We start from the raw sequence: 13442 nt of genomic DNA, 5'->3' as shown, positions 1-13442 counted from the left end.
GGTAGTCAATGTTTGGGAGTTACATGTAACTAGTTACGTAATAATAATAATAATAATAATAATAATAATAATAATAATAATAATAATAATAATAATAATAATAATAATAATAATAATAATAATTTTCTTTATTTTTTAACTTACTTACCTGATGGTACATTGTAGCATAGGCACAGTTTTCTAATTGTATTTGCACACCCTACACACCACCACACATAACCCTTATTCTTATTTAAATTTGCAAAGGTTGAAAGCTGATTGTTCTTAATATTTATGTTTACACACTTACATCCTGAGCATATTTATTTACATACTTTTTAAAGATCTAAATATTTACATACTGTGCCAAGTGTTTGCTCTCATTGTATTTCTATGTTCTATTTTTTGTTCTTGTTTACTGGTGCTGGTGCTTATTTCTACTGCTGAAATTCTCTCTGTGGGCATCAGAGCGACTGTGATGAACCGCAATTTCCCCCCCAGGAATCAATGAAGCAGTGCTGATTCTGATTAATAATGATTATAATAATGATGATGATAATAAAAATAATGTAATTGTAATAAGGTATAGTTACTGAGAAAAAAATATGTAATTAAATTACAGCTACTAATTAAAATGACGGTAATTATAAAGGGGTTGCATATGAAAAAAATAAAGAAAAAATGTATTGATCATTTTTCAAATTATAATATAAGTATAAATGCACAGACATCAATTCATTTTAAACCACTGAAAAATGAACATTGTAGTATCATATTTGAAACAGATTCAAATACATAAAATGAAAAAAGAACATAAAATAAACACAACATAAAGCAAAAACAATAATACATACAACATAAATTGTATGTGGGAGATTCAAACCAAGACATATACACCCAGATTATAATAGCTCTCGAATAACTGTAAAATTGCCTTTTAGATTATTTCCTTTTCCACTCTCTTTTACTATTTATCAAGTTGCATATCATGCTTATTTGTGTGTTTTTTAAAGAAATCAAACCAATTTGTTATATATATATTTTTCCCAGTTAAGGAAGGCTTCAGTAAAGGCGTCTGAATGCAGCACAAGAAAGCTGGTATTGATCCAGGCGTTCAAAAGATTCAACAACTTTAGCATGAAGCTGCAACGTATCAAAATGTATAAACAAAAAAAAGGTGTGAATACTTTGTGCATGCACTGCTCACCGCAGCTTTAATCCATCTGATTTTCTCAAACTGTCCGTGTCATTGTGTTTTTATTGCCTTCGTGTTTGAAAGGTGTCTCTAAGAAAGGCTTGCCTTACTACCCGCCCTCTTCCATTCTCCAACGTAAAGGAACATTTAAGCAGTACTTTCAACTCTAATGAGTGGTACTGACACCGTGTAATTTTCTTTTTGAGGTTTCAGGGAGTGTGGCGGTGTCTTAAAGTAATGAGTGTATCTTTGGTTAATGAATTTGGAATGTAGGTTTACTAATTGGTCGGTGTGTACTTTTCCACCCTGTTGTTGCCAGCAGCACACCCCACAGGAGCCTCCCTGACTGAGGAATGTGTTAGCCAGAACAGCATCGGGATGCCGCTGTGGCTAATTTTCATTCACCTCACAATGTAGGTGATGAAAGACGTAATAAGAGTTTGGTTCGCCTTGCAATAGCTGAATTGTTTTACAGGTGGCTTGTCAAAGAGTTGTCTCAACAGCCCTGTTGCTAGGATTTTAGGATGTTTCTGGGACTGTAAGATGTTTCTTTGATTTTAGGACATTTCCAGGATTTTGGGATGTTTCTTGAATTTTAGTGCATTTGTAGGATTTCAGGATGTTTCTTTCCCAGATTCTGGGCATGACAAATTTACTTTTATAGCACATTTCATTCGCAAAGGCAACCCAAAGAGCAAAGAGCAGACAACATATGACATCCCTCTGTCCTTATTGGACCCTAACAGTGAAAAAAAAGAGATGGGATGTTTTTAGGATTTTAGGGTATCTCAAGCCCTCATCTCTTGGGATGTTTTTAGGAGGATTTTTAGGATTTCAGGACATTTCTAGGATTTTAGAACATAGAATATTTGATCACATATATAATCATTTTGTTTTAGCTTTTCATATTCAAATATTTGTTTAAGACTCCCTAAAATTGGTTTAAAATGCTTGTTAAGGTGTGGAATGAAACAGACAGAGACAAAAAAAATCAAATTAATTATCATTAATTTATTGATTAAGAAGTCTGCATATTTGTTAATAAATTACATTAAGTGCAACTGTTTACATTCACAAACATCCACAATTTATTCAGTTCCTTTTGCAGAGTAAGCTATTTACATGGTTTCAATCACATAGGTTTCTTCATTACTTAAAACATTAAATTAAATGAACAGAAATGTTACACACACACGCATGAACACACACAATAAATAGGATAATAAATAGAATAATTTAATAATTACACCTATTTGAAAGATTAAATATCAATTTTCAACTGTTATTGATTAGTTAAAGCAATTATTAAAATTCTGTACCCAAAGTATATCTTTGTATTCATCAGGCAAACTGCGAGTCCATCAATCATGATATGCTGATGTTTTTTGTTGCTTCTTTACAGAAGCACCGCAGCTATGACGGCCACTGTGACAGAAATAAGACTGATATGGTTGTTGACAGCAGCTGCTGTTGTTGCTGATCCGGAGCCGCCTCCTGATGACGTGGTTCCGGCTGCTGCTGTTGTTGCTGTTCCTGTCGATGTGTTGCCAGAGGGAACTTTTGCCACCGCCGCGCCTGCTGCCGCTGCTGCAGCTGTTCCTCCTGCTGCTGCTGCCTCAGCTGTTGATGCGATTAGTTTGGCTAAGTCTGCTGCATTTTCTGCGCCTGCTGCTGATGCGGCATCCACTGCTGCTTCTGTTGCCATTGCTGTTGCGTGTGCAATCTCTGCAACTGCTTGTGCCTCTGCGACTGATGCACGCTCATCGTCCGTTAAGTCTGCGGTGTTCAACAGTTCCTCTAATTCTCCTGCTACATTTCCTAAATCTTCTTCCAAGATTTTGGCAGCTGCTGCAGCCTCTGAAAGTATTTCTGGCACTGAATTTGAAGGTGCTGCTGCTGCCGCTGTTGCTGCGTTCGCTGCTTTTTTTGCAGCTTCTGCTGATTTTACTGCCGAAGCTGCCACTTTTGCTGCATTTGTTGCTGATGTTCCCGGTGATGCTACCGATGCTGCTTGTATTGCTGCTAATGATGCTGCGTCTGCTGCTTTAGATGCTTTTCTTGCTGCATCAGCTGCCTCCTCTTCTGTTATTTTACCTGCTGCAAGTTCCGTGGCTGCCAGTGCTGCTACTTTTGCAGCGTTGAATGCTTTTTCTGCCGCTTCTCTTGCTTCTGGTCCAGCAGCCAATGCTGCTGTTGAGGCTGCGGCCGCTGCTGCCGCTGCCCCCGATGTCAACCCGACCACCACTGCTTGCCTTGCTTCAGCTGTTCCTAGAGCTGTGGTTGTTACCATTGTTACGGGTGTCACTAGTGCTGATGGATTACCATTTGGTGTTCCGGTCACCGTGACTTTTATGGTAGTTGGTGTTGGCATTGTGTCTGTCCCTTGAGATGACTCTGGCACTACTCTAGCTGCTGCGTTTGCTGCGGCTGTTGCGGCTCTTGCTGACGCTTGTGCCGTTGCTGTCATTATTTCGGTGTTGTTTGCTGCTGCAGCTTCTGCAACTGTTTTTGCTGTGATTCCTGTTGCTGCTGCCATATCTGCCACTGTTTCCGCTACGTCTATTGCTGAACGTGTTGCTTCTGTCAGTTTGGCTGCTTCCTCCTCTGTGACTGCTGATAATGCCTCTAATGCTCCATTTGCCGCGGCTGACAAATTGTCTGCAGCTTCTGCAGTTGCCGTTACTGCCTCTGGTGTCAGTGTTTTTGCTGCCATTGTTGCTGCATCTGCTGCTTTTCTTGCTGCTACTGCAGCTTTATTTGCTGCCTCTGCTATTGCTGAGGACTGTGGGGAATTTGCTTCTTTTGCCGCTGCTTCTGCTGCAGCTTCTGCTGCATCTGCTGCTTTTCTAGCTGATAGTGCTGCAACTGTTGCTGGTATTTCTCCTGCCGCTGCCATTGTGGCATCTCTAGCTGCTGCTTTAGCAGCTTGTACTGCAGTTTGTACTTCCTTGGATGGCGGCGCTCCAGCGGCTGCTGCTGTTGAGGCTGCTAATGCTGTTGCTGCTGCTGCTGCTGCTGAGGATGTTGACACTGCTGCTGTTGTTTTAGGACTCTGTGTGACTGGTGGTGTTGTTTCACTTGATGGTGTTGTTGCTGGCACTGTGGATGAATTAATTGAGGGTTATTATTGTAAACTCAAACTGAAAATAAAACTAAACTAAGCAATGAGAAATATTGCCATGAACTGAAGCTAAAAAAAAGATGTCTTTTAAGGAAAATAACAAAAGGCAAAATAAAACTGAAATGATATCAACTGGTTAAAAAAAAATTAAATAAAAATGAAAAAACCCAGTTAATAATTTAAAACTATTCTCACCTTGACTGGTACCTCCATTTGGGAGCGCAGCTTTTGCAGCGAGTGCTGCTCCCAATGAAGATCTTGCTGTTGCCTTTGCTGCCTCTGCCATTAATGCTGCGACTTCCTCTGATGTTGTTGTTCCAGTTGCTGTTGATGCTGTCAGTGCTGTTGCTCTAGCTATTTCTGCCACTGCTTGTGCTGCTGATATTGATATAGCTGCTGGCCCACTGAAGGATGGTAATTCTGTTTTTAATATTTCTGCCACTTCAACTGATTTTTTAGCCACTGTGTCTGCAGCTGCTGCAGCTTCTGTGATTGCTGTTGGTTTACCTGCTGCTGCATTTGTTGCTGCTGTTGCTGCTTCTTCAGCAGCCTTTGCTGCTATTGATGATGCATTTGCTAATCGTGCAACTGCCTCTACTACTGATACTGGTGCTGTTTTTGCTTCTTCTACTGCTGCTGTCGCTGCTGCTTTGGCAGCTTCGACAGCTTCCGTTGCTGCCTCTGCTGCCAGTGCCGGTTGTGCTTCTCCTGTTGACACAAATGTGGCAATTCTGGCTGCCTTCATTGCAGCCATCATTGCTCTTTCTGCAATTGGGGATGTTGTTGCTCCAACGGCCGTTGAGGTGGCTGCCGCCGCTGCTGCTGCTGACGATGCTGCTGCTGCTGCTGCAGAAACTGCTGCTGCTGTCACTGTGGCAGTTGTTCTTTGTTCCAGTGTTGGGGTACTTGTGGGGGCCACTGTTGTTGTACGAAGGACTGCTGCTGTGGCAGCTGCAGCTGCCTCCTTAGCTTTTAATGCTGCTTCTATTGCCTTTTCAACAACATTTTCTTCAGTGGTTGCGTTTCCAGCTGCTGCTGTGGCTTCTGCCGCTTTGTCTGCTGCTGCAGTTGATAACTGGCTTGCTGGTGTTTCTGTGATTTGCGTAGCTGCTGCCAATGCTGCTCGTATTGCTGCTAGAGCTCTTGTTGCATCTGCTGCTGCTTCTGTCGCTGCTTCTATAGCTTGCTCTTCATCATCTGCTGTCTTTGCAGATGCAGACTTGTTTGCTGCTTCAGCTGCTTTATCTGCTGCACTTGATGCATTCAATGTTGCTTCTTCGATTTTTGCTATGAGTTCTGGTGTCGATGCCGGTGCTGTTTCAATTGCTGTCTTTGCTGCAGTTAATGCTTTTTTGGCTGCTTCTGTTGCTTTTTCTGCAAGCTGTGCTGCTACTTTGCGTGACAGTGTTCCATTCTCTGCCAGTGCAGAAGCTAGTGCTGCCTCTTGCGCAGCCTCAGCAGCAGCTTCTGCAGCTAGTGCTGCTTCTACAGCATGAGGCCCAGGAGTGACAGTTGCTGCGGTTGCTGCAGTTGCTGCTGCTGCAGCTGCTAAGGATGCTGCTGTGGCTGCTGCTTTTGCACTTCCTGCATTTGCTGCTGGTGATGGTCCTGTTGTTGTCATTGCTGTTGTGGCCACTGTTGTTGTAGGACGGACTGCTGCTGTGGCAGCTGCAGCTGCCTCCTTAGCTTTTAATGCTGCTTCTATTGCCTTTTCAACAACATTTTCTTCAGTTGTTGCGTTTCCAGCTGCTGCTGTGGCTTCTGCCGCTTTGTCTGCTGCTGCAGTTGATAACTGGCTTGCTGGTGTTTCTGTGATTTGCGTAGCTGCTGCCAATGCTGCTCGTATTGCTGCTAGAGCTCTTGTTGCATCTGCTGCTGCTTCTGTCGCTGCTTCTATAGCTTGCTCTTCATCATCTGCTGTCTTTGCAGATGCAGACTTGTTTGCTGCTTCAGCTGCTTTATCTGCTGCACTTGATGCATTCAATGTTGCTTCTTCGATTTTTGCTATGAGTTCTGGTGTCGATGCCGGTGCTGTTTCAATTGCTGTCTTTGCTGCAGTTAATGCTTTTTTGGCTGCTTCTGTTGCTTTTTCTGCAAGTTGTGCTGCTACCTTGTGTGACAGTGTTCCATTCTCTGCCAGTGCAGAAGCTAGTGCTGCCTCTTGCGCAGCCTCAGCAGCAGCTTCTGCAGCTAGTGCTGCTTCTACAGCATGAGGCCCAGGAGTGACAGTTGCTGCGGTTGCTGCAGTTGCTGCTGCTGCAGCTGCTAAGGATGCTGCTGTGGCTGCTGCTTTGCACTTCCTGCATTTGCTGCTGGTGATGGTCCTGTTGTTGTCATTGCTGTTGTGGCCACTGTTGTTGTAGGACGGACTGCTGCTGTGGCAGCTGCAGCTGCCTCCTTAGCTTTTAATGCTGCTTCTATTGCCTTTTCAACAACATTTTCTTCAGTGGTTGCGTTTCCAGCTGCTGCTGTGGCTTCTGCCGCTTTGTCTGCTGCTGCAGTTGATAACTGGCTTGCTGGTGTATCTGTGATTTGCGTAGCTGCTGCCAATGCTGCTCGTATTGCTGCTAGAGCTCTTGTTGCATCTGCTGCTGCTTCTGTCGCTGCTTCTATAGCTTGCTCTTCATCATCTGCTGTCTTTGCAGATGCAGACTTGTTTGCTGCTTCAGCTGCTTTATCTGCTGCACTTGATGCATTCAATGTTGCTTCTTCAATTTTTGCTATGAGTTCTGGTGTCGATGCCGGTGCTGTTTCAATTGCTGTCTTTGCTGCAGTTAATGCTTTTTTGGCTGCTTCTGTTGCTTTTTCTGCAAGCTGTGCTGCTACTTTGCGTGACAGTGTTCCATTCTCTGCCAGTGCAGAAGCTAGTGCTGCCTCTTGCGCAGCCTCAGCAGCAGCTTTTGCAGCTAGTGCTGCTTCTACAGCATGAGGCCCAGGAGTGACAGTTGCTGCGGTTGCTGCAGTTGCTGCTGCTGCAGCTGCTAAGGATGCTGCTGTGGCTGCTGCTTTTGCACTTCCTGCATTTGCTGCTGGTGATGGTCCTGTTGTTGTCATTGCTGTTGTGGCCACTGTTGTTGTAGGACGGACTGCTGCTGTGGCAGCTGCAGCTGCCTCCTTAGCTTTTAATGCTGCTTCTATTGCCTTTTCAACAACATTTTCTTCAGTGGTTGCGTTTCCAGCTGCTGCTGTGGCTTCTGCCGCTTTGTCTGCTGCTGCAGTTGATAACTGGCTTGCTGGTGTATCTGTGATTTGCGTAGCTGCTGCCAATGCTGCTCGTATTGCTGCTAGAGCTCTTGTTGCATCTGCTGCTGCTTCTGTCGCTGCTTCTATAGCTTGCTCTTCATCATCTGCTGTCTTTGCAGATGCAGACTTGTTTGCTGCTTCAGCTGCTTTATCTGCTGCACTTGATGCATTCAATGTTGCTTCTTCGATTTTTGCTATGAGTTCTGGTGTCGATGCCGGTGCTGTTTCAATTGCTGTCTTTGCTGCAGTTAATGCTTTTTTGGCTGCTTCTGTTGCTTTTTCTGCAAGCTGTGCTGCTACTTTGCGTGACAGTGTTCCATTCTCTGCCAGTGCAGAAGCTAGTGCTGCCTCTTGCGCAGCCTCAGCAGCAGCTTCTGCAGCTAGTGCTGCTTCTACAGCATGAGGCCCAGGAGTGACAGTTGCTGCGGTTGCTGCAGTTGCTGCTGCTGCAGCTGCTAAGGATGCTGCTGTGGCTGCTGCTTTTGCACTTCCTGCATTTGCTGCTGGTGATGGTCCTGTTGTTGTCATTGCTGTTGTGGCCACTGTTGTTGTAGGACGGACTGCTGCTGTGGCAGCTGCAGCTGCCTCCTTAGCTTTTAATGCTGCTTCTATTGCCTTTTCAACAACATTTTCTTCAGTTGTTGCGTTTCCAGCTGCTGCTGTGGCTTCTGCCGCTTTGTCTGCTGCTGCAGTTGATAACTGGCTTGCTGGTGTATCTGTGATTTGCGTAGCTGCTGCCAATGCTGCTCGTATTGCTGCTAGAGCTCTTGTTGCATCTGCTGCTGCTTCTGTCGCTGCTTCTATAGCTTGCTCTTCATCATCTGCTGTCTTTGCAGATGCAGACTTGTTTGCTGCTTCAGCTGCTTTATCTGCTGCACTTGATGCATTCAATGTTGCTTCTTCGATTTTTGCTATGAGTTCTGGTGTCGATGCCGGTGCTGTTTCAATTGCTGTCTTTGCTGCAGTTAATGCTTTTTTGGCTGCTTCTGTTGCTTTTTCTGCAAGTTGTGCTGCTACCTTGTGTGACAGTGTTCCATTCTCTGCCAGTGCAGAAGCTAGTGCTGCCTCTTGCGCAGCCTCAGCAGCAGCTTCTGCAGCTAGTGCTGCTTCTACAGCATGAGGCCCAGGAGTGACAGTTGCTGCGGTTGCTGCAGTTGCTGCTGCTGCAGCTGCTAAGGATGCTGCTGTGGCTGCTGCTTTTGCACTTCCTGCATTTGCTGCTGGTGATGGTCCTGTTGTTGTCATTGCTGTTGTGGCCACTGTTGTTGTAGGACGGACTGCTGCTGTGGCAGCTGCAGCTGCCTCCTTAGCTTTTAATGCTGCTTCTATTGCCTTTTCAACAACATTTTCTTCAGTGGTTGCGTTTCCAGCTGCTGCTGTGGCTTCTGCCGCTTTGTCTGCTGCTGCAGTTGATAACTGGCTTGCTGGTGTATCTGTGATTTGCGTAGCTGCTGCCAATGCTGCTCGTATTGCTGCTAGAGCTCTTGTTGCATCTGCTGCTGCTTCTGTCGCTGCTTCTATAGCTTGCTCTTCATCATCTGCTGTCTTTGCAGATGCAGACTTGTTTGCTGCTTCAGCTGCTTTATCTGCTGCACTTGATGCATTCAATGTTGCTTCTTCGATTTTTGCTATGAGTTCTGGTGTCGATGCCGGTGCTGTTTCAATTGCTGTCTTTGCTGCAGTTAATGCTTTTTTGGCTGCTTCTGTTGCTTTTTCTGCAAGTTGTGCTGCTACTTTGTGTGACAGTGTTCCATTCTCTGCCAGTGCAGAAGCTAGTGCTGCCTCTTGCGCAGCCTCAGCAGCAGCTTTTGCAGCTAGTGCTGCTTCTACAGCATGAGGCCCAGGAGTGACAGTTGCTGCGGTTGCTGCAGTTGCTGCTGCTGCAGCTGCTAAGGATGCTGCTGTGGCTGCTGCTTTTGCACTTCCTGCATTTGCTGCTGGTGATGGTCCTGTTGTTGTCATTGCTGTTGTGGCCACTGTTGTTGTAGGACGGACTGCTGCTGTGGCAGCTGCAGCTGCCTCCTTAGCTTTTAATGCTGCTTCTATTGCCTTTTCAACAACATTTTCTTCAGTTGTTGCGTTTCCAGCTGCTGCTGTGGCTTCTGCCGCTTTGTCTGCTGCTGCAGTTGATAACTGGCTTGCTGGTGTTTCTGTGATTTGCGTAGCTGCTGCCAATGCTGCTCGTATTGCTGCTAGAGCTCTTGTTGCATCTGCTGCTGCTTCTGTCGCTGCTTCTATAGCTTGCTCTTCATCATCTGCTGTCTTTGCAGATGCAGACTTGTTTGCTGCTTCAGCTGCTTTATCTGCTGCACTTGATGCATTCAATGTTGCTTCTTCGATTTTTGCTATGAGTTCTGGTGTCGATGCCGGTGCTGTTTCAATTGCTGTCTTTGCTGCAGTTAATGCTTTTTTGGCTGCTTCTGTTGCTTTTTCTGCAAGCTGTGCTGCTACTTTGCGTGACAGTGTTCCATTCTCTGCCAGTGCAGAAGCTAGTGCTGCCTCTTGCGCAGCCTCAGCAGCAGCTTTTGCAGCTAGTGCTGCTTCTACAGCATGAGGCCCAGGAGTGACAGTTGCTGCGGTTGCTGCAGTTGCTGCTGCTGCAGCTGCTAAGGATGCTGCTGTGGCTGCTGCTTTTGCACTTCCTGCATTTGCTGCTGGTGATGGTCCTGTTGTTATTGTTGTTGGAGCAACTACAGTTGTGTTTGGAGCCATTGTTGTTCTGTTTGGACATTTCAATTTTAGGCTTCCCTCTGCAGGCTTGCTGTTGGATGCTGTTTCAATTTAAGAGAAATGTCAGAATTCAATTATATGTTGTCCCATTTAGTTATGGTTTCCAATGTTTATATATATACATATATATATATTTAATCACTTACCAATAAGTACAAGGACAATGACAATGGTCTTGATTATCATTGTACTGTTCTTCTGTCCTCCTTCCCTTTTTCCTCCAAAACTATTTATGATCATCTGCTGTTAGAAAATGAAAAATAGTAAAGAGATTTTCAAACAACACTTGTATTGTCACTAAAATAGAAACACACGTCCTTTTTCTAAAGCCACATTTAATATTGTAGATATTTACATTTTTCATAATTTTTAAGCACGTGTCAATTAAATGTGGCAATACAATGCAAAAACAACATTGTAAAGAAAGATTTAAGGTTTTCCCTACCTTAGCTCATTTTCCTGAGTTCAACTAACCTATTAGATGTACTTGAAATATATAAATACAAATATAAGTAACTGTGAGCATGAGAAAATGTCTTACGCCCCTTTCCCCTATAGCATTAAATTGGCCCATTTTCTTTGCAGCTGGACATAAAAAGTATTCTAAAGTTTAAAAACATCTGAACAGCTAAAATATTATGTACTATATGATGAAAACAAGATACAAGCTAGCTACTTGTTAAAGTGAGTAGCTGTGCTCCTGGTTGGAGGACGTTATATTTTAAACCTTAAATGTTGCTACACCCAGCACAAAACACCACAGTGCTCTAAATTAATTCAATGTCGGTACTATAACAGTAGCTCAAACTCAAAATACATGCTTGACAGCCCTCTGCAAATAATGGTAAGTACAACTGCCAGGAGTTAACTTTAATTTTAGGGTAAAATTTGTTACAGTGTGTCCCTTGTTGCATTTTTGATTTGAATAATAACAATGATTTGTTTTAAAATGTATTAAATCTACATATTTAATAGTTTAAAATAACAAACATGCTCAAAGTCATGCTTTCAAGTGGCTGCCTTTTTCTCTTCAAACAAAGAAAAAGACTGGCAGTTAGTCACCTCAGAAAAAATCTCCGCGTACAAAAACAAAGTCACAGTCAAGGTTATATTATCCAAAGATAAGACTGAAAACGTTATTTTTTAGGAGGTAGAACAATTATTTTTCTTTTGCTACACTAATATTGAACGGGTTAATTAAGCTTTTCGGAAATTGTAAAATTTGTAAATGCTTGAAGTTGTAACACACGAAAAACTAAAAAAAAAAATCAGAATTTAAAAAAATAATAATAGTTGGATGCCTTTGCAAACTCACAAATTGATTCAGAAATGATGGGAAAAAAGCATATTATCATCATATTGTCATTTCCCAGGTTTTTTTTTCCGCTAGCAACAAAACCTACTCACATGATTATATATGTTACATTTAAAAAGTGAAAATATAAAAATTGCATGCAATTTCTAAATCACAAGAACATTAAATCAGATAAGGATCTAAATACATTTTAAACTGTAAGTAAAATTCATACTCACAGAGATGTTGCAGTGGAGTCAAGTCAGGTGAAAAGGTGCTGTTTACTCGCTGTATCTCTGTTCTTCTTGAGTTAGTCTTTGCTCTCTGTCTCTCAGTATCCTCTACCTCCTACTTATACATGAGATAATGAAGCTCTTGCATTTAGAATTAGTCATGGCTAATTAGTTTCCCCTCCCTTGTTAAGGTGGCTTTTGAGTGTAACATGTTCAGTGACATTTTTTGCCAACCAGTAATTAAGAAATGCTTTGTTTACTTTCTCTCGATAGTAATTGTAATGTTAGGATATATGTTTAACTGCAGAAGAAAGAGAAAAATTAAATGACTACTCCCACTGCTGCAGGCGTCACAATAGGCCTTGTCAATTGTTATGTGTGGAAAATTCATTCTGAGGGATAGGTTTTATTACTTTTTATGTGTTTGTTTGTGTGTGTCAATAGAAATTTTACTTCAAGTTTAAAAACTGCTGCCACTTTCAAAGCCTGATAATACCTTTAACTAGTTATTTTTTATTTATTTATTTTTTTAAAGACATGGCCCAAAAATCCCCCCTCCCCCCAAAAAATGGTTGCATTGTACCTTTCTCAAGATGTTTTTATAACCAAAAAATTGCTAGTTAGGGTACCATATTCGTTTTAACCAATTTCAGTTTTCAATTGCCACATATTTCTTTAACATTCGTTGAAAGATGTGGCTGATCAGAAGATGAGCAACTGGAAGAAAATGCTGCACATGCAGCACATGCATCCAAAAAAAATGTCAGAGACTCTGTATATGCAAATTTTGTGCGTTATGAAAAGGTTTTGGCAGCTGCTCTGGCATGACTTGTGGCATTCCACACATGATAAGAAACTCTGAAGTCATACCAAAGGATGCATGGTGGGGGACACCAAGATTTGACAGTCTTAGGCCTTTCTGTCTCTATACAGTAGATATAATGTATCAGGACAGGACAAGAGATGCATTACACCCTCTTTTAGAGATTTGAGCCGCCTCCAACATGCAGCAGGTACAGTTTGTTTGTTAGTTTGTTTATGTACTCACGTAGTTTTTGTTCTGTACACTTCGTGCAGACACTCCTTTGGCAGACTTGTATGTGGTTGTAAATGCAAATTAGGCCAAAGTACTCTGCCTGCATACTCATACTATTGTATGATGAATTATTTAGAAAATCATATCAGTTCTTGTTTAACCACTCCCAAAGCATGATGAGACTAAAGCTCTGCCAAAAAACAGCAACTCTAAGAGCAGGAACTGATTTAGCTGGTGTTCACTCAAATCTATTTCACCTCACTGTTTCTTAATGAGGTCTGGCAGATGTGGTGTGCTTTTTACACACTACAACAATTTGTGCTGCAAAAACTGCGTCTCTGGTTGAATTTAAACCTTTGAAACCTGGATCAACATCAGTGTCCTTGTGCTGCTATCAGACGCCTTTCACAAGCTATTTCGCCCTATGAAACCTGAATAAATTGGTTTGATTTTTTTTTTTAAACCAAAACCATGAGAAAACAGACAATAACCATCTGGACAAGACACGTCCCACGTGTTGCAAGAAATTAGTAAAAAGGTGACAAAAAACGTTTTACAAAGGGATTTACAAAGATTACCAGATAACTACCCAAAAAAGTCCAGAAAACTAT

The 13442-nt window shown here is 42.6% G+C and overlaps 1 protein-coding gene across 1 annotated transcript; it reads right to left on the bottom strand.

Annotated features, from left to right (window-relative positions):
- Positions 1-2165: 2165 nt before the first annotated feature.
- On the bottom strand, positions 2166-11878 carry LOC121963797 (uncharacterized). The gene is given in 6 exon segments (XM_088090772.1): positions 2166-4273; positions 4491-6587; positions 6590-6664; positions 7310-10309; positions 10415-10511; positions 11802-11878. Coding segments are annotated over 5 exon segments (6969 nt in total). The 5' UTR covers positions 10509-10511; positions 11802-11878; the 3' UTR covers positions 2166-2570.
- Between the last annotated feature and the right edge of the window lie 1564 nt (positions 11879-13442).

Source organism: Plectropomus leopardus, chromosome 17, assembly GCF_026936395.1.
Source record: "Plectropomus leopardus strain MGB_pleo_1.0 chromosome 17, ASM2693639v1, whole genome shotgun sequence".
NCBI lineage: Eukaryota > Metazoa > Chordata > Actinopteri > Perciformes > Serranidae > Plectropomus > Plectropomus leopardus.
Note: the sequence above shows the minus strand (reverse complement) of the source record. Positions and strands in the feature narration are given on the sequence as shown.